General features: G+C 41.1%; 1 protein-coding gene across 4 annotated transcripts in view; it reads right to left on the bottom strand.

The window, feature by feature from the left end:
- Window positions 1–1536: 1536 nt before the first annotated feature.
- The window catches only part of EGFR (epidermal growth factor receptor), a 220957-nt gene continuing 196189 nt past the window's right edge, over window positions 1537–26304 (bottom strand). Inside the window, exons 20-29 of one of the 4 annotated variants that reach the window (XR_005555968.1) lie at window positions 23831–24016; window positions 22640–22795; window positions 19195–19270; window positions 17980–18126; window positions 17557–17654; window positions 16115–16282; window positions 15156–15203; window positions 14863–14968; window positions 10923–11156; window positions 3559–3693 (exon numbers count right to left, since the gene is read on the bottom strand). Coding sequence is in view for 2 of the 4 variants with exons in the window: in XM_039336677.1 (XP_039192611.1) it covers window positions 3317–3693; window positions 14863–14968; window positions 15156–15203; window positions 16115–16282; window positions 17557–17654; window positions 17980–18126; window positions 19195–19270; window positions 22640–22795; window positions 23831–24016 (1362 nt within the window). In the remaining 2 variants the exon portion in view is untranslated. Of the gene's footprint in view, window positions 3694–10922; window positions 11157–14862; window positions 14969–15155; window positions 15204–16114; window positions 16283–17556; window positions 17655–17979; window positions 18127–19194; window positions 19271–22639; window positions 22796–23830; window positions 24017–26304 lie in introns of all 4 variants that reach the window. The other 3 variants (XR_005555969.1, XM_039336677.1, XM_039336678.1) reach the window with 3 other exon arrangements.

Below are 26304 nucleotides of genomic sequence, written 5' to 3'. Positions count from 1 at the left end.
AATAGACTCTCTTGAATAGAGTCTAATTCTATTGGCTTTCAAAAGCCAATAGGAATTGTTCAGGCTGTCTCTGCCCTGCTGAATCCACCAAAAGTCCCATTCTGCAAACGGTGCTGCAAGTTGTCTGCAGCGAAGGTGAGCGGTCTGGAAGTTTCTACCCCTCCCTGCTGAGAAACTATTAAAAATGTAAGTAAAAGAGGGCCAGGGATGGGAGGTGAGAGGCCGGCGGGCGCAGGGAGGATTTCTGGCATGCATGGGGCCCGGCGGGTGCCTTACCTCCCTTGGGCTGGGCCAGCTGGTGGCCCAGCTGGTGGTTGGCCTGCACCGTCTCTGCCGCTTGCCAGCTATGCCTCGGCTGGCGCAGGGGGCGGCACCACGCATGCGCGGCGCTCCCGGGCAGGGAAAGTCCTCGACTTACGACTGGTTGGGTAGTCCTCGACTTACGACCAGTTGGGTAGTCCTCGACTTACGACCGGTTGGGGGGTCGCGGCATTAAAAAGGTTGAGAACCACTGATCTAAGTCCTCAAAATGAAATCCTTGTTCAGAAATGCAAAATATCACTTAGGGTGACTTCATACATAACCACAATTTACACAAATCTTTTGCTTGGGAATCAATATGAGTTTTCAAAGGAAAAATCATTATATGTAACAATCCAAGATGGTTTTACACTGTATACCTCCAGCTATATAAGCAAAATAATTTGTTTACTTGACATCATGCATATAGAATGCATATAGAATTGTGCCCAATTCCTGCAAATCAGAGCAGGAAATATATATACAGCTTATTGCATGTATGTAGTAGGTACATTCTGGCAACTTAATGAGAATTAGTCCATACTATCGTATTTTCCATAATTACCTATGGCTACAAAAGCTGGACCATGAAAAAAACTGATCAGGAGGAAAATTGACTTCTTCAAGCTATGGTGTTGGAGAAGGTTCTTGCACATTTCTTGTACAGCAAATGTTACAAACAAGCAAATATGGAGCATACAAAACTAGAAATATAGCCAGAACAATAAAATTTGGCCTTACGTATTTTGGTCATGTCATACAATCAAACTCACTGGAAAAGGCAGTTAAGTTTGGAATCATTAGTAAAAGGAAATGAGGCCACCATAAAAACATGGTTGCAAGATACCATCAAAGCCAATACTGCCAAATCATAAAACAACTAAAAGAAGTCATACAATGTGGAGAGAGAATTGCTGAGAATGTGACACAATGAAATAGATAGCATCCATCACCAGCATAAATGCAGGCACCTTTAAGTTTGGAAAGGAATTCTTGTCCCTTCTATGCAATAAATATGGAAAATGTTTCAAATACTTTCACATTAAAGTATTGGATTTGTTTGTCCAAATCAGAGTTTCCAGATATATTTATACTCTCTATAGTCTTTAGTTTCCATTACCCAGAGCCAAGTCAACAGCATTGTAAAGAATAGATATTCAGGATGATTTGGTGCTTCATAGTGAACTATTTAGAACATCTCCAACCTTTTGAGGATATATTTATATGTATGATTAGTTTTTTTTTCAACTATGTGATGATTTTTACCTTATATTTCCTGGGATATGAAATGCCATAACCTAACGTAATGAATTATACTCAGGGCAACTTTCCATATGTATTTATATAATTTACATAATTTATAGTATCCTTAAAAAGAGGAATAGCTATTTCTCAATGATTTTTCATTTGTAATAATGGTAGGGATTCTAATGATTACATTCAGTATTATTTTGAACAATATAGAAATTGTAATATAGTGGCCTTATCACATATCAAAGTCATAAACTCAACTAAGAGGGATAACAGTATTAGACTGTTGCCACTACTCCCATGATATAAGAGACCAGGAGAGCTGCAACATTATGTATACTAGCACAGAAATAAATCCCACTAAATTTAATAGATCTTATTTTAAAATAGGCGTATTCTAGATCACACCTAGATCACAACTACTAGGTTGCAATCCTATATACTCCTATTAGATAGACAACTGTATTGAATTCATTAGGCTAAGTTCTGAATAGAAATATGCACAAGCATTGTATTAGAACATCAGTTTAATATATAATGATCAGGCTGGCCTGAAAACCATTCTACTTTGGAATATTTTGGAAGATTAAGTTAATTTATCTCTTTAAATGCAGTTGCTGAATCATGCCTCATATGACTTCTGCAAATTAACTGGTTATCATATATTTATTTATCATATAATGCTGAATTTTGGTATAAAAATATTTTCCCTGGATGTAATATTTTCTCTACTAATAATTTCTGCATAAATTCACGATAAATGAAAGTTGAGCCACATCATAGACTTCTTTCAGTTTTTGCAATAGATTTCTCCGAGATCCATCCTTAGTGCATGTAATGGATGTATGTAATAATTCAATTTTAGCTAAATGGCATTTCCTCACCATTTTATATAGATACTGTGTTCAAATGCAGCAAGGCAGTGAAGTGGAATGTTTGAAACTAAGATACAAGTACAAAACCACAACAGACCAAAGAAACAATGCTGCTCATACTTACAATGAGTATTACAGAAACATGCAAGAGAATACCTGATGACTATTCCTGAACTTCTTGGATTTTATCAACATTCCTGCAGAACTTCCCAACAGTAGTAGTGGCAGTACGTGCTATATGAAGCACTAGGCATTCTTTCTCCCAATGTAATCACAGGTTATAATATTGAGCAGAATTCTCACATTTTTAAAAAATATTATTTTCATTGCAAATAAAATAGCAAATAAGCTGGTGTTCAAATAGCTGAACTAAAGCATAGGAACAAGCTTCTCTTTAAATCAAATTACTGGAAATTCTATGAAGGAGACTGGCAAAATGATTTGAGTCTTGAGTCCTTCCACTTACCCTGTGCTCCTTTCACTGTGATCCACATGGAATAAATAACTTGTCATTTGCTATCATAAAGGCTTTTTTAAAGAAGTACCCCAAATTACCTATAAAAGATAAGATATCAAATAGATTTAAGGTGGATGCTTATTACAGCAGTTAATATTCAGAAAAAGGCTGTGATGATAATATATAGCTTAAGAAAAAATATTGCTTGGTAGTTGATATTTCTTGGTTCTTTGTTGCATCTTTTGTAAACAGAGAAATAAATGAAGTTCTAAGCAAACTTGCTGAAACGGTACAGACACATGAAAGAAAAAGTGTACTCCAAAATGTAATGATGATTTTTAATCTAACCATAGTCTGTTTCTATATAGCAAACAACTCTTTCATCTATGTTTCTTGCCTGTATTGCTCAGATTATACAATGTCTCTATCATGGTCATGCTGAGGCTTCAATGTATTCATTTTTCGGCATTGCTACCCTTAGGTATTCTGGATTCTCAGCTGGAGGAAGTTTAACAATGCCATTAGGCTTGTTGTCTCTGGGCAAGAAGTCTTGCTGATAGTCTGGATTGTCCAGATTGATTTGGTGGTTGGCTGTCTGGTCCCAGTAGGAGGAGCTATCAAAAACTGTGTTAGCCAAAGGCGAGAGACTTGTGTTGAGATATTCTGGGTTATCCAGTGCTGTGTTATGCAGCTTTTCTTGATTTGAATCATTCATAGACTTTGGATCAATGGGAAGGGAGAAAGTGTTATAGACTGGATTTTGTACCATAGAAGCAGATGCATTTGAGGTCACTTGCTGGTTTATGTATTCTGAAATGATTTTAGAAAGACAAAATATATATTTAGAACAGTATATATGACTCAATATCTTACCTTTATTTAACTGCAAATTTCTATTAATGAGACATTGTTCATTAATTATTAAATTGATACAGCCTTCTGGAGACCAGTAAAAGTTCACACTAACTTATGCAATTACTGCATTTTAAAAAGTTTATATTTCAAACACCACAATCTACAACTAGTTTTGTCTATTGGTAAAGCTTTATCTTCTTTCAAATTAGTGGAGTCTCCTTCACATAGCCTTTGTGAATGCTGGTGTTCTGTTCTGTGCGTTAGTAAGGCACTGAGACAAAGCAGGTGTAACAACAATTGCTTCTTTATTCAAGCTTCAACAGAACAACACAAAATGGCGTGGATCCCTTTTATACCCTTTTGCAGGGAACAGCGTCAGCCAATAAATGCAACGTATTTTCCCGCTTTGCGTGTGCGCAATAGGCTGGAGACAGCCTGTCTGTCCCGGGCAGACTCTGCAGCTTCCTGCACCTGCTCTGTCAATCACAGGCCCACCCCTCCCCTCTTAGTTAAAAAAATAGACACTACTATTTTTAACTATTACCCCTTTGAGCGTGTTCTTATTTCTAGGGAACCCTTAGGTCTGCCAGCTTACTGACAGGAACCTTACATAATCTTGTAAGAACTTTGGAGAGCATCTGACCCGCTCTGAGTGTCTCAGAGCTGCTGGAAGTGCCCGGTCTGCAAGCTCGCCTGCCAGGCTTGGCAGACCGGGACTTTAAGGTCCAATTGATACAGGCGAACCTGCAACTTGCTGACTGGCCTGGTCCGGTAAGCCCAACCCTTTGTCCATTTGACTTCGGCTGGCTCTTTCCAGTAAGCTCAGACCAGAATTCCTTGGTGGGATGGAATTCCCCAGGTCTGCAAGAGACCCCTGTTGGGAGCACTGTCCCGTAGGCACAAGGCCTGCAGTAGGAGTGGCATGAAAAGCCGGTTGCGTGCAATGTCCCATGGACCCAGTGCCAGAGTCTGGAGGCGCCTCATTGGCGAAACCCCTATTTGCAGAGTGCAAACTCCCGCTTTCACAGAGAGACTGAGATCCACGATCATGATCATGGTCCTCCCCCCCAAGAGCAGAGTCAGGAGTGGAAGGGTGACAAGGTAGCCTCCATCACAACTGCTCAATGTGCCCATGCAGCACGCGACCATCGTCCAAGGCCACTTCGTATGACAGTGGCCCAGTGACTTTGCAGACCACTGCTGTCACCCAGAGATTTCCAGGTCCATAGTTCCTTGCCCAAACCGGATCGCCTACTTGTAGGCTCCTCAGTGCCCATGGCTGTGACACCCATGAAGCCACCCGGTCTGGGTGCAATCTGTCCAGTTTGGTAATTAAACAGCGACCCCAGCGGAATTCAGCTGGGCTTTTTCCAGTAGCTGTGCAAGGTGTGGTGCGGTGGCAAAGGAGAAAATCAGCTAACATGTAGTGCCAGCTCCCGTGAGTGAGCCTCTTCAAGGTGTCTTTGGTTGTGCGCACCATGTGCTCAGCTTGGCCGTTGGAAGCCGGATGAAAGGGTGCTGAAGTAGCATGATGAATCATGTTGGCTTGCAGGAAAGCCTGGGACTCCAAAGAGGTGAATTGAGGCCCGTTGTCGGAGACAAGGACATCTGGCAGCCCATGAGAGGCGAAGATCCCTATCAGCACCTGGATGGTCCTGGCAGTAGTCATGGTGGTGGACACTGGAATGACCTCTAGCCATTTAGAGTGACTGTCCACAACAATGAGGAAGAATTGCCCCTGAAAGGGGCCAGCGTAATCGATATGAACCCTCGACCAAGGAGCATGTGTGTCCTCCCACCTGGGTACAGGAGCCTGTGGCATTTCAGGCCTGGTACCCCTGGACCTGGATCTCAATCTCCTTATCAAGCCTTCATGCAAGCGCCTTCATCTGGACTATTCCTGGATGTCCCTCATGCAAAGACTGCAAGACTCTAGTCCTCAATGAGGTTGGGATCACTACCCTGCTACCCCACAGGACACAACCCTTAAAGGTGGATAACTCATGCATCCTTTTCCAGAAACTCTGGGAATTGGAGCCAAGACATGTGTCAGGCCATCCTGACAGCACCCATGTCAACATGCATGTTAGCGTGTGATCAGTGGCTGTTTCTGCAGCCACATCCCCTGCATTGAGGGGAGACTCAGACAAATCCTGGATAGTCAGTATGTGGTTAGCTGGAGCAGGATCTGATTCTATAAGCTGTAGAGGCAACATACTAAGGCCATTTGCACCGCCCATTTCTTTGTCTGGTTTGTGAACCAGGGAGTAGTCATATGCAGAAAGGAAAATTGACCACCTCAACGTTCTAGGAGAAATTATGTGTGGGGTTTGCTTGTTCGTTGTGAACAATCCCAGCAGTGGCTTGTGGTCTGTAAAGACTGTGAAGTGGTGACCATACAAAAAGTCATGGAACTTTTTTATGCCAGCCACTATGGCAGGGCTTTTCAACCAGTGGTACGTGTACCACTAGTGGTACGCGACCACCTGGCTGGTGGTACGCGGCATCGCCTTCCTCCTTCCCCTCCTTCCCAGCTCGCTTGTTGAAACTGAAAACATGCTGCTTGGCGATGGCCTGCAAGAACCCTACTGAGGACGCACGAAGAGCGCAGGCGCAGAGCGAGGCCCCACCCTCCCCAGGGACTTGTTGTGCAGGATCCACGTCACTCTTCCCCCCTCTTCTTACTTCAGAAGCAAGTGCGAGCCTGAAGGGGTCAGAGCCATTCACAGGTAGCTGTTGGCCCTAAGTGCCAACCTCACAACCGCCCCCTTCTTTTCCCCCTTCTCTCTCTCTGTTGCGGCCTCACTCTTTTCCATTTTCTTTTCCTCTTCCTTCCTGTGAGCTTGCGATACCCCTCATGGCCCTCACATTGCCTCCTGGGGCTCGAGTCTTTTCCCCCTCTCCTCTTCCCGAGGTGCCCAGCTTTACGGAGGGGAAAGCAAAGCAGCCAGATGGCGCGTGCCCTCCCAGAGGACTCATCCCATGGCAGCAGATGGGAATTGAGGCCCACATTTGTTTTGCTGATGTTGACAGTGATTCAGGAGACAGCCTGGGCAGAGGGAGGCTGCTCCCTTGCTCCAGGCTTGCTGAGCTTAGCTCTCTGCTCCCCACTCCTGATACCGATCGAACTGGCCATAATGGTTCCACACACTCAGTAGCCACCCCTCAAGTGCCACCCCTGTCCAGCACTCATTGGCCACTACATGCTGCCTGTCGGGTGCAGCGTGGTGTCATCGGGCCATGGCAGTGGCTCGAGGCGATTGCCAGCGTCTCATTGGCTCAGGACACCCGCCCGTGATAGGCATCTGATGGTGACTTGCGGGACAGCCGTGGGTGGGATGGGCTGCTCCCTTGCTACAGGCTCACTGAGCTCCGCTCTCAATACCGATCGAACATTCCAATGCCCGCACACTGGGAAACTGATCTGGGAAACTGATCTGGGAAACTGAAGCTGCAAGCTCTGGGGGATCCCTGCCAGAGCCAGTTACAACTAAGTGCTAGCCAGCTGTTTCAACCAGGTGCCGGCAGCCTCCTCAGGATGCCCTGCCCATCGGTGACGTTGCCGTGTTCCGTGACACCAGGGAATACCCGCTGCCACCAGAGCCGGCTACAATGAAGCGCCGGCCAGCTGATCTAACCAGGCACCGGTGGGCAGTCCTGGGGTGCACTGGAGTCCTGCATACCGCCCGGTAGGCTGCTGTCAGCTGTTCCTCCTTTGTGGTGTTTCTGGCGGCCAGCAGCATGCTTCAGTGGCCGGCTGCATGAGTCCCCCCCTTGTAGGAATGTCGAGCCCATGGGGCTTGACAGTCACAATGGTGCCGCACAGTAGCCACCCCTCAAGCACCACCACCCACCCGGCACTCATTAGCCACTATGTGCTGCCTGTTGCGTGCAGCGCAGTCTCATCAGGCTGTGGTGCCAGCTCAAGGCAATTGCCGGCATCTCAGCTCAGGCCGTCCACCCATCAGAATCTACGTTCCGTGATTGGTTGGCTCCCTCATCGTGTCCCTCCTCCACAGAAAGGGCATGGCTCTTCATGCAGGTTTACCCCCTTGCAGTGCTCCTAATTGGCCCTGCGCCCAGGTGCCCCGCCCCTGACAAGTGCAGCCAGGAAGTCCCCAGGAGCCATGCGATCCCAGTGCTACTATAGGCTCCACTGGCCGGGAAGGCGCGCCAGAGCCCCAGCTGCCGGTAAGGCGATTGGCCTGCTTCTCTCCCATCACCCGCTCTGCCCGGCTCGAGCCTGGCTGGAGCAGCATTGGTACTTCCAAAGGTGTCTGCTTCAAGGTCACATGGGCAGCCCTCGGCCGCTCCCCTCCCCTCCAAACCTCCAAATTGATCCCCAATCGGAGAGAGAGAGAGAGAGAGGAGGGAGGGAGGAAGAGAGAGAAAGAGAGAGGGAGAGAAAGAGAGGGAGAAAGAGAGAGAGAAAGAGGGAGAAATAGAAAGGAAAAAAGAGAAAGAGGAAGACAGAGGGAGGGAGAGATAGGGAGAGAGAGAGAGGGAGAGACAAAGAGAGAGGGAGAGAGAAAGAGGAGAGAAAGAGGAGAGAAAGATTAAATTAGTAACATGGTTGTTAAGTGAATCTGGTTTCCCCACTAACTTTGCTAGTCAGAAGGCTACAAAAGGCGATCACATGACCCTGGGATACTGTGACCATCATAAATATGAATCCATTGGCAAGCATCCAAATATAAATCACATGACTCTGGGCATGCTGCAATGGTCATAAGTGTGAAAAATGGTCATAAGTCATTTCAGTGCAATTGTAACTTTAAACAGTTTGTTTTTTGGTCATCAAGTTTTTGACACCTTGCTAGGTGGTACTCGAATATTGCCATATCCTAAAAGTGGTACAGTCGGTGAAAAGGTTGAAAAGCCCTGCACTATGGCCAAGGCTTCTCTGTCTATCTGTGTGTAATTACGCTCAGCAGAAAACAGAGTCCTTGAATAGTAGGCTACAGGAACTTGTGATCCATCAGCCTTGAGGTGACTTAAGACAGCCCTGATCCCATAAGAGGATGCATTGCAGACTACACACACTGGCAGCTGCTCATTGAAATGAGCGAGAACAGCATTTGAAGACAACAATGCCTTGACGTCAGCAAAACTCCTTTCGTGGACTTGTGTCCACTTCCATGGAGCCTGTCTGTCCAAGAGCCGGTGTAACGGCTCTGCCACTGCAACCTTGTGAGGGAGGAAGGAATGGTAAAAATTTAGAAGCCCAAGGAAGGCTTGAAGTTTGGTCTTCAACTTGGGACTTGGGGCCTGCTGAATTGCTTTGAGCTTAGATTCAGCAGGATGGATGCCTTTGGCATTATGCGAAAAGAATTCAGTGGAAGTGACTCCAATTTTGCATTTTTCCTGCTTAAGCTTCAGCCCTGCTTCGCCAGGTTTTCGATTGATTCCCCTGCGATGAGGACCTCATCAAAAAATGGGCAAACTCCCAGAATGTTATGGAGCATTCACTTCATCACGCTTTGGAAAATGCCAGAGGCTACATTAACCCCAAACTGCAGTCTTCTGACTTTGAAAGCTCCCCCGTGCGTTATGATTGTCTGGGCCTCTGCCGTTGCATAATCAACCGGTAGCTGTTGATAGGCCTGAGCCAAATCGAGTTTGGCAAAAACTCGGCCTCTTTTAAGTGAGCCCAAAATGTGGCTCACCACAGGCACCGGATAAGAGTGCTGTAACACTTTGTTTAGCATGCATTTATAGTCAGCAGAAATGCGGACTTCTCCATTGGCCTTGAGTGGCATGACTATGGGTGTTTCCCATGGACTGCTATCCACAGGTTCCAAAATACCTTGCTGGAGCAGTTTATCCAGCTCGGCATTAATCTTTTGCTTAAGCACAAAAGGCACCTGACGAGGCTTAATCCTAATCGGTGCAATGGAGGGATCTAACCGCAAAGCAGTTGGAGGACCCTTGTACGACCCTAGCTCTGGTCTGAACACATCAACAAACTCCTTGCAAACTTCCACAAGGTGTGCCATTTGCAAGCTGTGTAGCCCATTGCCTCGAACCAATTGGATCTGATTAGACTCGTGTGGTCACCCTCAACCACAACAATGTCCAGAAACCCTTCGAATTGCCCACGGTGTACTCTGAGCGTGGCCTCCACTTTCACATTGACTCAGGAATTCTGGAAGTCTGTTAAGATACGACGGCCTGAGTTTGACTCTCTGGCCGTTTCTATAATAGATCTGCTTGAGGTGTTCTGGGAAATGATTGACAGAGCTGAATCCGTGTCCAACTCCATCGTTAAGGGGACCCCCTGCAATTTGACATCAACACACAGCTCTTTCTTCAATGGCCAGTAGGCCCCTGTTCGCAAAACGCTCCTGCGGGACACGCAGAAACCCACCTTATTCTGGCTGGGGACCCTGATACCTTTCCGAGGCAATTTTTCTGATGGATGGTCTTTTTTGTGACCCAAACAGACGGCGGCTGTGTGGCCTTGCCGGCCACACACCCAGTAAGTAGCAGAGCGAAAATGTCAGTCAAAGTGCTTGTGGCACCCTCCACATCTGAAACACCTTGTCAGACCCCTTGTCAGCATGCTCTTGGGGCCTTCTCTCTGCTGGCTGCTGCAGACGGTTGACCTTATTTCTGGAATCCAGTTTGGATACCTCTTGAGCAACCTCTTGATGGATTGAGCCCGAACTTGTAGGGTTCTTGGAAAGCAGCAAGGCCTTAACAGCTCCTCCCACTGCTTCGTCAGCCGTGATCTCCCGTAGCGCATCCTGGAAGAATCGTTTGCTGTAGCTCTTGGCTCCTCAAGCCACAAACTAGCTGATTACACAGCCGTTCTTCTAAGTCTTTGAACTCACAGGGCCTTGCAGCTTGCTGCAGAGCAGCAATAAAGTCCACAGCAGACTCTCCTGGACATTGGTCCCGCTGCTCAAATGCATGACACCATGCAATCACCGATAGCTTTGGTTCAAAATGTTCCTTTAACATTTTCTTAAGCTCAGTATAAGCGATGGATTCCAGAGGTGCTGGGGCAACCAGATTTTCAGCTATATCAAATGTCTCTTGCCCATAGACACACAGTAATGTTGCGGCTTTAAGCCCATCCTCCCGCACTTGGTTTACACGAAAGTAGTTCTCTACTCTGGCAACATATGAACTCCAATGTTCAGGGTACGCTGTATCGAATTCGGACAAACACTCTATCTTACCCATCGTTCCTCCTTGGCGGCCTCGTAAACGCCTCATGCTGCTCAGCTTGTGAAGGGGTTCTAGGGTGAATCTTGCCAAGCTCTCCTCCAGCATTTTCGAACTGGCAGGCAGAGTCGCACAAATTGGAACGCCGAATTTCCAAGCACTTCGGCCTCCCGTGGTGAGTCAGCCTAGTATTCTTTTGTTGCTGTTTCCTTGTAGCATGATCCCATCCTCGTCGCCAATGTTCTGTTCTGTGCATTGGTAAGGCATTGAGACGAGGCAGGTGTAACAACAGTTGCTTTTTTATTCAAGCTTCAACAGAACAACACAAAATGGCGCAGATCCCTCTTATACCCTTTTGCAGGGAACAGCGTCAGCCAATAAATGCAACGTATTTCCCTGCTTTGCGCGGGCGCAATAGGAGACAGCCTGTCTGTCCCGGGCAGCCACGTGGTCTGCCCGGGTCTCTTTGCAGCTTCCTGCACCTGGTCTGTCAATCACAGGCCCAGGACATAACAGCTGATATCTGAAGAGAGACTAGCAAAAGACAAAGCATTATAGTAATGTTTGGTAACACAAAGAGAATGCTGCACCTGACAGATCTAGATAAAGTCCCTGAAGCAATAGTGCTCTAAGAAAGTCACAACACATTTCCTAGTTGTAAAGATCTTGGATTTTATGAGTTTGTTTTTGAACTCTCACTTTCTTTTTCTGCTTCTTTAGTGTTTTCTCTACTTGTGTGTTTATTTGAAACTTGGACGTTCTGTAGTATACAACACTGATTTATGCAGGGACTGTTGTTTATGAGGCCAGGACACATTTCAATATTAAACTCCCTAGGAACAAATGGAATCCAGGTACAACACAGACAATTTATTATATAGGTCAGAAGGCAGGAAATGAGATTACTAGTAAAAAATCTCAAACAGAGAAGACCGTAGTTAGGAAAACTAAAGTCTAAAAGACATTGAAAAACAAAACTAAACAGCATGAACAATGACTAACAGTAAATTGTTGTAAGATTTCATGAAGTGAAGTGGGATAAAGATAACATAACAGTGTTGACTAGGTGACCTTTTCACATTAACACTACTGTCAAGACTGATTCACCCTTTGACCTACATTTTCTCCCTTGTTCATAGCTTGACAAAATTGTGAAATGGAATGCAAAGGTGGAAAGGGTGGTTATCTAGGCAACTGAGAACTTGCAAGAATGCCAAGGTCACTAACGCAGGTGCTCAATGGAGAAGTGAACTTTTTCCATAACAAGAAGTATTATTACTGGACAATATGAACACCCAGTGAGTGGGGCGAGGGAATCTATTGTTTAATTAATAAGCTTTTGAGTGGGAAAACCAGAGCTGGTTTTGCTTCTTCTGTGCCAATATAAATTTTCAGTAAAATATTATACTCTTGGTAAAATCATGTCTCAAGATTTTTTTTTTCCTGGAAATGCCAACTGGACAGTTGACGCTATCAACCCAACATAAAGATGTATTTAAGAAATATATTATTTTCTTATTTTCTTTTTAAAATAATCTTACTGGTAATTTTAATGCAACACTGGAAACAAATGACTAGATTCCGTTTGGTAAATTCAGTTACCACCACAAAACAGATTTGTTTCCTCTCCTTATTTAGTAGATTAAAGAGAGAATTGGAGACTGAGATTAAGTCAAATCTCCAGACAAAGATTTATCACTGCTGAAATTGTAAGTTCTAGACAACTCATGCCCATTGGATCATCATTTAGAGATATTTCTCTGTAAACAGAGAATCAGAATTACTATGGGTAGACAAAAAGCAATGGACTGACTTCCAACTTCTTCTGGCTTCCCCATTGGTGGGGAAGGAAGGAAACTGGCAAGGAACATTGAAAACTTCCTTCCTTCCTTCCTTCCTTCCTTCCTTCCTTCCTTCCTTCCTTCCTTCCTTCCTTCCTTCCTTCCTTCCTCCCTCTTTCCCTCCCTCCCTCCCTCCCTCATTCCTTTCCTCCACCTCGCTTTTGAATTTCTTCCAGCTTTTCTGTTTATTTTAATTGTGGTAAGCTTGCAAGTTAGTGCAAAAGCCAGCAGGAAATTGGAAGTCCAAGGCCAGCAGGGAGGTATGGCTGATGAGGAAAAAGGGATTGAGACAATAGCTGGAAAACTGTTGCAGAATATTCAAAATGAGCATCATGTGACAGCAGCATAGCTCAGCAGCACTGAAGCAGCCACAACTTTCTCACATTTCCTTTTCTCTGCAGTCATGTGTCTCTTGGACACATTCTGTAAGTTAGTTCATTTGAGGTACCTTGGTTCAAAAATGTTTGTCCTATCATGCATTGTTTCAGCCAGGAATGAGAATTTTAGTAGTATACTAGAAAACCTGTGCCCAGTTAAAGATTATAGGAATGAGAGTTTTAGTGGTATATAGATATTTAATAATCTGGAATGATGAATGCTGGTATTAGTATCTCTGTTTATTTATTTATTTATTAAATTTGTATGCCATTCATCTGACTATCCAGAGTTTACGTCAGATTTACCTTCATAAATCATATTGCTCTGATTTTAAGGAATTGCAGCTTTGCTATTATAATGTCTATTAATAAAAAAGCAGTTCAGATTTGCCTGCCACTTTAGAGATGTATCCATCTTTAAATATACACCAAATGGCAAACCATATGCCCAAGATATTTATAACAAATTTGTATATTGGGTCAATTTTGTTCATACGTTGGCTGATGAATAGATTTTGGATCATGCTTTAATCATACATAACATATAGTGGAAAATAATATGTCTGATTGTATGCTGCCCTTACTGCATTTATTTTTATTCTAGCTATAGAATGTGATACTGATTTAAAAGTTCTACAGTAGACAGATGCTTGCTGCAGTCAATATGCAAAAGTTTATGAAAATTCTAAATTAAATATCTGAGGGAATGTGAAAGAACAGTAGTCCAGAGAAATTCCTGTCCATTAAAGTCCTTTTATATGCAAAGCATGTAGTACTGTTAATATGTACCAATTGGTTTCTAATTAGCTTTGCATACTTTGGCTGATTATTGTAAAGAGGAAGCATTGGGGGAAAAATTATTCCAAACTAATAAACAGTCTAGATTCTATGCTTGACAATTGAATGAGCACCTCACTGAACAATTAAAAAAAAATAGAGATAATATTTCACTCATCTGGTAAGCATAGGATTATATTGTTAAAAATTCCCCAAAATTGGCAATATCTCCTTGATCTTGGCTGATAATTTTAAATTGACTTAAGCAAGATAAATTATTGCAGGATTATGCTTTTTACAGGACATACTAACAATAACATCAGCTGTCAGTGTCAAGCCTTAAACAAAGTATTATAGAAAGAAAAAGACAATTAGATTTTGCTGGCTCTACTCGTATGTGTTTTTCAGTAGCCAGTCACACTATTTTAGACCAGCAAATATTCACTCCCACATTTAGGATTCCATTAGCCTCAGATTGTTTTAACTCACCTCTAACAACCACTCTTGAAGGAAAGTTCAGGAAAATATCTTAATTTTTAAGAGTCTGTCCTTATGTGAAGGAGCAGTTGAACATACAATTCATGTATATTTGCATTATCCATTTTATATAAATAGATTGCTATATTTTGTATCCCTCATAGTAAATTTTTGGATTATTTGATACAGTTGTTAGCCATCTCTGTGTTTGAATGTGACTACAGTTTGTTTTACTGTTTGTAAAATCCATTATAACCAATCAACATTGATTATTTGGTTATTGTTTATTTTTATCTGCTTTTATTTTGTCAGTTTCAATTTCTATTTTCTTCTAAATGGAATTTTGGTTATTGACATAATAAAACTGACAGTGTAATTTTAAATGGTGTTTCTTTCCACAGGATCAAATCCAAAAACTTATTTTCCTGTGATTAATGTTAGCAGAGAGGAACACAAAGGTTCAAAAGAGTCTATGTACTTACCTGGAGCAGGCAGAAAGCCATCATCCAGACTGTCATCTAGGAAAACTCCAGTTGGATCTGAACTGTATCTCTGAATGAAACTGTCTTCTCTCACTGGATGGCCCTGCTAATTGTAGTAAAATACAGTTTAATAAGAGGAATCAGTACTCCATTGTTGACACAAAAAAGACATTCTAATTCCAAACAATGGCTTGCAGGAAGAATTTTATATATATTCTAACGGATGGCAAAACATTACCATTAAACAATTCAGAAGTTACTGGAATTGATCAAACCAAATTGATCAAACTTACCCCATTTCTATCTATGCAGGTTACTGCAGAATTATTGCTTGTAGCACTCTAAAACAAAAGAGAAAAATGTTTCATGAATTTATTTTAATAGGTGAAGACCATTAGATCACTACATACTGTGGGAAGTCAGTCCCACAGAGAAGGAAATATTAAAAGGATCTCAAAGAGGCAGGAAAGCATGCCCAGTTTTCTTAACAGCCCCACGTCTTCCTTCCCCAAGCAGAAACCAGCTCTATAGAGATGCAGATGTAAATCCAGGGAACTAGGAGATTAAGAAGACAAAGACCTAAAATCTACATACCCCATCCAAACTCTTAAGAGTCATCAGCCCAGCCCCAGGGAAGCAGGATATGACCCTTGGACACAATAGGATTAATTCATCATCATCAGAATACCAGAAAGGCACACTCAGACTCAGGTCAAAGTTTATACCACAGGAACAACTCCAAACAAAAGGCTCCAGAGGCTATAAAAACTCACTCCCTATATGTGTTCACTCCTCTTTTCTGCCAGAGCCATCTTTCTGTCTGGCTCTCCTCTTCAATAAACTGCAACCTTCTTTCTAAATCAGTTACCATGTTGTTTATTCTGGCTTGGACTGAACCATGATGAAGACTTTTCTTCCAACAATACTAAACACAGAAGCCCTCCTCCAATCTGAAGTAATTGGGAAACCTCCAAGTGTGTGGACCAACATCCAATATTTTTAATTATGACCCCCCCCAATGGAATTTAAACAGCTGATATATGTACATCTCACAGCTATCCAAACTGGAGAAGACTGCCATAAAGATTAAAATTATTGTGGCAAAAGTCTGCTCAAGGAAACTGATATTAAAATAAAATGTGTTTCTTAAAATGTGATACAAGATTTTTTTATGGATGTTGATGCAACATATTAGTTGCTTATTTGCTTGGAGGATATTCATTCAAAAAGAACTTTAGAAACAGTCCCATACCAATGAGCTTAAGAGAGGTGTTCGTGAGTTTGATGGGCTGCTGAAAAATCCTTGATGGGGAATTAGATATTCATCTGCATCCACAATATCCTCCATGTCTTCTTCTTCTATTAGACTTCGGTAAAATTTGGAATCTGTTGGGCTGGGCAGGTGCATTCTTTCATCTCCCTACTCAGAAACAAATTCCAATTAGGATGAATAACTCCTAAGTGCACCACTATAACATTACGTCTTACTACAATTTGAGAGTTAAAATATCACTATCAAAAATATTCGCTGATCAACAATAAAATATGCATTTAGACTGAGAAGAAGAATGGTTCTATATTCTTGGAAAGTACTGTAAATTACTCTAAACACAAAAGGCACTTTATCCAACGTTCTGCTTCCATGGTGACAGATAATTTGTTCACCATTATCTGAGAAGGAAGACCCTCAGACAATGACTCCAGAGAAGATGTGGAAGCCACCTCAAATGTTTTGCTTCCATACACATTATTCAGATATTTAGCTGAAGTAGAAAACTGAATTTTCTACTAGAAGTTGTTTTTTGTCTTATTTCCTTGGTAATAACATTCTATAGGAAATTGAGTGGTATTTATGGAAATTTACTCAGCTTATTCAACATCTCTTTCTGTGTGAGAATAGGTTAAAATGGAATATTTTTCTCTCATTCTTAGTTTTAAAATAAAACTTCTTTTCCATAAATTTGAAATTATAATTTTCTTTGTATTTATTATATATCTGGATAGAATGTAATCTGTAGCCCATATTGGTATGCAGCTTTTTAGATTAATATGTACCATTATAATACATAACTTTCAAAATATTCTTTAAGTTTAAATTGGGATGTGCTGATTTAGATCATTTGCTGATTTAGATTTAAATCAAGTGCTGATTTAGATAGCCAGAACCAATCCAATGAATACAAAATATTGTTTAAAGGGTCTATGACAACTCACCACAGCCAATTCAATACAGTTAACTCACCAGGGCCAACTCATTGTGGGACAACTTGCCACGGGACAAGAATTACACTAATATCTAAGAAATAGTCAAATAGAATCATTAAAGAAAGGATGCCAAAGAGGGACAAAATAAAATGTGAATGACAAAAAATAAAATATTTTTTAATTATTTAAAAAAATTAAATTAAATTGTTGAATTGTCCCATAGCAAGTTGTCCCATGGTAAGTTGTCCTGCAGTGAATTGGCCATGGTGAGTTGTCCCATTCCATTGTTTAAAATGAAACTGAGGTATTCATATCTCTGTTTTTAGATTTAGAGATGACCATTATTTTATGGTGTTTTTTACTGACCTACTTAAAATAAAAGAATCTCAAAACAGTTTTATACCACTTGTCCATTTAAGTTTTTAAAATTTGGAGCACATTGTATCATTTGCTTGAAAAAGTGAACACCATGTTATTCATGCTCAGCACCTGTATGACAAGATAGCGTTGTGGGTCCCGAGCCATTTTGGAGAATTCTGCTATTAACTCTCTGAATTTAGGACGACTCTCTGCATCAATCATCCAACCTGAAGGTGATAACAGGAACAACACAAACAAGATATGGAGAAAATGGCCATAAAATTACTTCAAAGTACAGAAGCACTTGTTAGAAAATGGGTAAATTATCAAAAAGACTTTAAATTATGGATCATAACACTGACTCTGAAACAATCATTATAAGTAGTCTATATAATAAAATTACTTTGTACACAAGCAGAAGACAGGATTATACCAGAAAGCTTGCAATATATAAACTATAACTGTCAAATGTTAGATGTATATAGAAGAGTGAATACTCTATTTAAAACAAGCAAGTAAAGTAATTTGGCCTTTTAGATAGTAATGACTTACATTTGACCATGATCATATACACATCAATTGTACATATGGGAGGCTGAGGCAGCCGTTCTCCTTTCTCCAAGACCGAGGAAATTTCACTGGCTGGAATACCATCATATGGTTTAGATCCAAATGTCATTAATTCCCAAACAGTGACACCTGAAATACCATAGAAAGTTGAAAGACTCAACCAGTAAAATTAGAAAGCCAAATACTAAAACATGTAATAACTTGACTATTTGCTCAAGAGACAAATTCTTCTTTTTCTTCTTGTAATATATGCAATTTATGATATAGGTTGCTGATATAGTCTGGAGATGATTACTAGCAGTATGATAGGCTGAAAGAAACAACAGTCCTAGACTTTCAATAATCAGAAACTTTGGAGGGAAATAGCCATATAAACATTATTGAAAAGTTGATGGTGTACAGGATTTGCTTCACTGAGCAACACAATTTCAGACTGTCAAGTCTGTATTTTCTTAGTATTTATTTATCTGATCATTGAACTCGTCATCCAAGTTTCAACTGATAGGTCTGAAATAACTCACTGAGCAGTAAATTTGGATTGGGAGTTGAAACTGGATCCCAGTCCAACATTTTAATTACTGCACACATGACTGTCAAGCAGACAAAAATGAGCTCCCTGCCATATTTCTTTTGAAAAAATACAAATATCTGGGTAGATCCATAGTTTCATCTTATTAGTTTATATTATTTGTGTTTTTGCTTAGAGAGGTATATAACAAAACCATGATTGTTGACCAATTGTGAACTTGCTTTCTCTCCTGGCAAAGTCTCAATGGCTTATTGTGGTTTGCATGTTATTTACAGCCTACTCCAAATAGTTTCAACAAACAAGGTGAGACTTTGTTCTCCTTCACATGATATATCTATGCATGGAGAATATACTAAAAAACCACATAATGAATATTTCTTTATGCCAAATAAATACTAAAATAAAATAATAAAATAAAATAATATATAATAACCCAAACCACTATCTCCCTCCACACATACTAAACATTAAAGTTTGACAAAATGATCCAAATTTTGCTTCCATTAAAAACCATCTGTTATATTAATTTTGTGCATCAAAGGCTCTTTGGAGAGATGCAATTCCATAACATTATCCCTCTGTCTCTTCAAGAATAAATGTTACAGAGCACAGCTTGCAAATCAGCTCAGTGACCGATTTAGAATCAGCACACATGTTTTTACACTTACCAAAACTCCAAACATCACTCTGGTGGGTATAAATGCGATGCAAAATTGACTCCAAAGCCATCCATTTAATTGGAACCTAGAAAGAGGTTGGAACCGTTGCAAGCAGATGAGAATCAAAGTCCATTATTTTAAAAAGTATGACAGTATTTGTTAATGCTTGCAAAATGTTGTTTTATACATATCATTGCAGCTAGCCAGCCATTCATGATAGATACGTTACTTATATAACCTAGAATTACTGCTCAAAATATGAAAAGTTGAAAGAAGCATTGCCAGCAAAATGCTCTTATGTATTTTTACTAAACGTAGGGGAAGGAGTGGGCTTTTTATGATGTGAATTTTATAAGCCACCTGCTATCACCTAGGTGTGAACTGAGTGACAGCCATGAATTGTTTATAAATAAATAGCTCTACAATTGAGAATTGTAAAATTGTTTGGTAGAGATGGTCACAGATGATGGCATATTTCTCAATTAAAAATTCCACTGGAATTTTACTTTTACTTCAGCGAGAAGTAATGTCTTTCTCAGCATTCAACATGCAACTTGCTGTATGCATATTACATCTCTATTCAGTGTGCTACAGCAACTTCTAGTGTGCTTCTGGGTGCAGTTCTGGAGGTACTGGTTGTCATCTATAAAGCTGTTCATGGCATAGGAATTTGTGGGATGGCTGTCTCTTTCCACTAGATCCAGAAGTCAGTAAAAAAAAACAAAATCTTGTGGGACTCAGGAAGCAGGACTTTTCTGTTGCTATGCCTGTCTTTTGGAAATGACTTTCTCCTGGAGAATAGATTGGGCTCGATCTTGCTGACATTTAGAACATTTCTGGAGGGCTGGGCTTGGGAAGCTGCAGACCTTCTGTCTACCTTAATTATGCTGCCAGATTTCAGTCACCAGATTGCAATAAATGAAAAAATAACCCTGATCAGAAGACTATCCCCTCCCCTCCCAATGATTACCTTGCTAATCCATTCTAGTCCTTGTGTCTCCTTCCTTCATTTTGCCCTCTTTCTGATGTTGTTTAATAATTTGTGTGTGCGTGCATGTGCATGCATAGGGTCTCCCCCCTTCCAGCCCCACCCCCTCAACAGAGAATTGGAAGAGAGCTGTAACAAGTTCTGCGACTGGGGGAGGGGAAGAAGAGTCTCCAAACTTTTTAGCCAGTGTTTCTCAATTCTTGGAAGGAAGGGAGGGAGGGAAAGTGGGAAAGAAGGAAGGGGGGGAGGGTGAAGGGAGAGAGGGAGAGTGGGAAAGAAGGAAGGGGAGGGAGGAGAAGGGAGTGGGAAAGTGGGAAGGAAGGAGAGGGTTGGAGTGAGAAGGAAGGAAGGAAGGAAAGGAAGGCTGATGGCCTGCATACGTTGGTTCTCTGAAAAGGGAAGTCCCAAATACTTCTACCATAACGGACCCAACTGCTGCAATTGTATTCCTTGCAAGCACTCTATGGTGAAGATGGAACTGCTGTCAAGGTTGCACCCAGCACCCCAAAGATCGCTGCCACCAGACACCATACCCAGGCCATCAGCCTTCCTTCCTTCCTTCCTTCCTTCCTTCCTTCCTTCCTTCCTTCCTTCCTTCCTTCCTTCCTTCCTTCCTTCCTCCAAACACAATTAACAACTTTGGAAAGAGGGCACAGTGAAGGAAGGAGACACAAAGACTAGAATGGGTTAGCAAGGTGATTATTGGGAGGGGAGGGGGCAGTCATCTGATCTGGGTTATTTATTCATTTATTGCAATCTGGTGACTGAAATTTGGCAGCACAATCAAGGTAGACAGAAGGTGTGCAGCATCCCTAGCCTAGCCCTCCAGAAATGTACATACCTTCTCAGCAGGCATATATGTCTACCAGCTGGCAGGAAATATTAAATGCCCTTTTATAGGTGAAATTGCAGCACCATTACTAATAACAGCCATGGCAATAAATAATTGAGGCATTGTGCGGCAGTCACTTTGGTTGTTGCTGATTCACGGAGGGGATTTATTAAGTAAGCAAATAGCATGCAAAAAAATAAATAAATTTTAAATGCATTTAATCAGCAGGCTTGATTTCACAAACATATGATAATCATACATTTCTGAGACAGACATTTGGTATTTTGCTTATTTAATACATGAGATGAATGTACCAGATAATACACTGTTTATCCACTGCACCATGCCAGGCCGCCCCGCCCCAATGGTAGGAACTTCGCCAATCCCACCATTCACCTGTGCATCCACTCACCCCCACAATCAGAGAAGCTGCACCTATCCCACTGTTTGCCTGCGCATCCATCCACCTCAACCATAATCGGAGAAACTGTGCCTGCCCCACCGTTTGCCTGTGCATCTACCTCACAATTCTGCCCCTGCAATCGCCCACACATGCTGCCTCCGTGCAGCACTATAGCTTCTCCCTGCCACTGATTGGTTGGTGGCTAACTGTCCCAGACAGCCAAAGGCCCGGGACAAAGGGTGTCTCAGTGAAAGGGCCAAGCCGAAGGGCATGAGGTGGATGGCAAGGGGTCCATTGGCTAGGGAGATTGAGCGGGGGTGGGGGGGCAGCTGAGGAGGAACACTAAATGGTTGGAGGCGCAAAGTGAGAGGTGAAGGAGGCATGGCCAAGGGTGGGGGGTGAAAGATCCTAGACCCCATTTGGAAAGCCCTCAAGACATAGATATCAGCTTGTTAAGAGTCCGTGTCATTTGGTTGGTTTGGATCATTCGCTGTCATCTATATTATTTATTTATTTGAATCCTTCCTTTATGTGTTAGTAGTTTTTCAAAATGTTGAAAGCTGCCTTGAATCAGTCTCTTTGAGATGGCAGGATATGTAAATGAACCAGCAAACTAAACAAACAAGCAAACAAATAAAATATAGATAAATTCTAAATTTCTAAGTTTGACCTATTCTGGATAAGTTATATATAATTTCTTTGTCAATAAAGTTTCCACCAGTCCCTAAAGCAGTGGTTGCGAACCTATGGCATGGGTGCCAGAGGCTGCACTCAGAGTCCTCTCTGTGGGCATGCACACTGTCACCCCAGTCCTAGGCCTTTAGCTGGATTTTATAAAACCTTTTCACTTTAGGCCTCCGCTGCTATGTGCAAAAAAAAAAAAAAAAAAAAAGTTTCAATCAGTCAATTTCAACTTCTCATGGGAGAAAAAAGATCTTGCAAAGTTGGAATTGATTGATTAAACTTTTTAGTCCCACCCAGTCTGCCATTATCACCACAGCCATGCCCACCCAATGGGCCAAGCCCACCCAATGGGCCAAACCCAGCCAATGGGCCACACCCACCTGGCACTCGACAATGCATAAGTGGGTTTTGGGTTGCAGTTTGGGCACTCAGTCTCTAAAAGGTTTGCCATCACTGCCCTAAAGTGACTGAAAACTGAACTGGAGTACCTGAAAACTCAACATTGTATAAAGCAAACCAGAAGGGAGAAATAAATTGATGCTCTTACTTTTCCTCCTTCAGCATGGTACTCCTTCTCTTCTGCACCAAGTAATTTGGCCAATCCAAAGTCTGTAATCTTCACATGCTGGGGAGTCTTAACAAGGACATTTCTGGCAGCCAAATCACGGTGTACCAAACGGCGTTCCTCTAAGTAATTCATTCCCTAAACATGTTAATAGTTAAAGCATCTTATTGTACCACATAATATCTATAGCCACATTATAGGAAATATTAACAAAATGAATTTTGTATTTACAGAATATTGAGGTAGTCACAATAAAGTTGTTGCTTTTACAGCAGTAGTGAAAAATGAGTGCATGTGCAGAGCAAGGTTGTATTAATAGGTATTTATTAAATCACATTCCTGGCACTCCTTGTTGTGATTGTTAAGCAATCTCCTGGGTTGGACATGGGGCAAAAAAGCATCTTGTCAAGTTTAGTTCCCCACTGTATAGAGAGGAAATTGCTCTAGTGAGCTAGAGGAATGTATCTGAGCTCCATTTCTGCATCCTGCTAGAGGAGTTCAGTTTCTTTCCATGCATAGAAATGAACTGCTCTAACAGACTGTAGGACTGGGGCAGGGTGTCTGTTCCTGTTAGAAGACTTCAGCTTCCTTCTGGATATGTAAGAGAACTGCTTTGGTGAGTTTCAGAAACAGAGCTTGGATCTATGGGATTTGAGTTCCATTTCTTCATTTTACCAAAGGAATTCAGCTCCCATTGGTAGGAAGCTATTTCAGCCAGCTCCCTGAGGCAAGAGGGCATTCTGTCAGCAGGCAGCAGCAGCAGCAGCAGCAGCAGCAGCAGCAGCAGCAGCAGCAGCAGCAGCAGCAGCTTGCAATCTTCCCTATTGGTTTTTCCATTGACTGGAAGAGAAGATTGCAAATCATGATCAAATGATTGCAGGGCTTGTTGTGTGAACAGATTGCCAATACCCAGACTGTGATCATTTGACTGCAAAGGGGAAAAGTGCACCCTTTCTGAGTCTGTTGTAACTTAAATAATTGATTGTTAGTCAAGGACTTACCTGAATTTTAAAACACACCCAAGATTTCAAGGGAAGTTTTAATGTAGCATGTGTGGAAACTAAAAATCAAGAACTGCTTGTAGGCATCAGCTAGATCAGAGTGACAAATCTGAATTTAGGTCTACGTAGTAGACATTTTTGGAGAACTAGATGCAGTTTGTTGTTAATATACCTTTGCAATCTGCACACACCAATTGAGAAGGTACTGGGATCCGATGTTATCTTTGTGTTCTCTGACATAGTCAAGAAGGCAACCATACGGCATAAGCTGGGTGATGAGTTGGACAGTTGATGTGAGGCAAATTCCCAGCAAACGGCACACATGGGGATTGTCAACACTTGCCATTACATATGCTTCCTAATCAAAAGAGAGAGAGAGAGAGAAATACCTACTGTGGAAGAAATTATAATATTAGTGTTATGTTTTCCGTTTGTTGGCAATTGACAAAGACACATGGTGAAAACAACAAGGTCTTTATTACTCTTCTCCTACAACCAAGCAAACAGCAAAAGGCACTCAGGCCTTTTATAGTGCCTGAAACCCGGACAGTGTGAACCAATAGGAATTGACCATTTTCGCGCATTGCGCATGCGCACAAGGCTGGTGCCACTCTGTCTGGTCCCGGGCAGCTTTTGGATTGCCCAGGACCATTTGCAACAATTCTGAGCCTGCTTTCAGCTCTTGCAGGCTCAGGACAAAACATATAACATCTTGTCTCAGAAGATAAGATCTGCCCCCTTTCTTTTAGATTTCAGGAAAACCTGGCTGTGCTGATGAGAATTAATTTGAAGGCTAGAATTGATACATTACACTTCAACATAGGACAATTATATTTTAAATTTTCCTCTCATTTAAAAAGGTGATTGCACCAGAATAGAAGTCATGTAGGAAGAAGTCAATTTTTTTCTCTTTAATCACATGATCTAAATAGGTACAGTATATCCACATATCAAAATGACAACTTTCAACTATGTATACGTGTAAAGTATAAATTACCATCTCAAGAGGAATACTGAAATAAAAACAAAACAGCTTAATTGAATAAAGTTCAATAAAAATAAAATAAAAATCCATTATTTGTTATATAGATATAACATTTTAATTTATTTATTTAAAAGTAACATAATTTTTTTAATTAATGGTTCCAACACATATTTTGATGCTTTTCTGTCCATTCACTGCTAGGATTCCTGACAATTAATAAACAAATTAATACTACATAAAATATAAGAAAATAATTTGCCACTACATTTTCCAAACCTGTAAATTAAATTATAAAGATCTTAATAGACATTGTACAAATAAAAAAGGAGAATGGGAGAGAAAACAGAAAATATAATCACAAGAGAAAATACATATGTTCACATTTACTGTTAGAAAATTTTACATTATAGCAAGTATCATTATCTAATGAAGACCATGTTAAGAGAAGCCATAACAATTAGCCTCAATAAATCAAATTTCATCTCCTCTCAGAAGTAAAAAGCTTTTTTGTTCAATGACTTAAACTGTATTTTTTCTTTCAATTTCATCAGTTCTAGTTCTTTAATCTCTGAAAGCCTAATCAAATAATATCTTAGTCATAATATACTGAATCACTCATTATCAAGTAATTGTACTTTTTTGTCATCTGTCCCACTCAATCATCTAGCAAAGGAACATTCCTGGCCATTTGTTTTGCCAAGAATATACTTTACTGAAGCTTAAATGGTTAGAGAAATAGTGTAAGCTGAATCTGAGGTTTTCCCATGCTAACAATACAAAGTTTTCCTCCCCCCCCCCATGCCCAGTTATCTACAAATATCCAATCAGGTGCTTGTTTATTATTCAGGAAACAGGTGCTTGGTTTCCAGCTCTGCGTATTGTTAATGACCTTGGCTGCCTCCCTAGAAACCTTTGCATGTGCCACAAATGACTCTGTAGTGTGAGGCTGCTAAATCAGAATATGGCCCAAATCAGAGAAAGAAGAACTTAGAGCAAAATGCTTCATTTCTCAAATAGCCTTTAGTTCATATAGGAAAGATTGAGCAATTTCAATGGGAGGATCCAGAATATTAAAAAAAATGGTATGCATTATGTGGCTGGGTCAGATATACTGTACTATGTATTATAGAGGTTTTTCTAAACCATTCTTCCTTAGTCTGGATATTTTTGATTCCACTGTAATAAATCTAATATCATAAACATATGCTTCTTTGTTTTGTCTTTTATAGGCTCCTATTTCATTAATTATTATTATTATTTTTAACTTCTGACACTATTTCCATGAATTGACTGAAAGTTCCAAATCTTTACAAACATAAGCTTGAATTCTGTTAAACTAGAAACTTGATCTGCATCGGTTGTGCCATCTATCAGCCATCAGAATGTGGAGCTGTTCCAGTATTCCAGTGCCTATTAAATTTGATAGTATAAAAACAAACAGCTATCAACTCCTTTAAGAAAGAATGCTGAAGCCCTTGTGCCACCATGCACTTTTAAAGTACTTTGAAAAAATAGACTAAGTTTTTGTTGTTAAACTATAGTTTGGAATCTCTAAGGTAAGCCATAACCTATCAGAAGAAACTTTAGTCTTTAGGGGATGAGAATTTGATAAAACAGATTAAAGATTCAAATCAAGCCCACATAAAGAGAATTTATAATGT

This window comes from Crotalus tigris, unplaced genomic scaffold (assembly GCF_016545835.1).
Source record: "Crotalus tigris isolate CLP2741 ecotype Arizona unplaced genomic scaffold, ASM1654583v1 scf7180000017666.379230911805:20528666, whole genome shotgun sequence".
NCBI lineage: Eukaryota > Metazoa > Chordata > Lepidosauria > Squamata > Viperidae > Crotalus > Crotalus tigris.
Note: the sequence above shows the minus strand (reverse complement) of the source record. Positions and strands in the feature narration are given on the sequence as shown.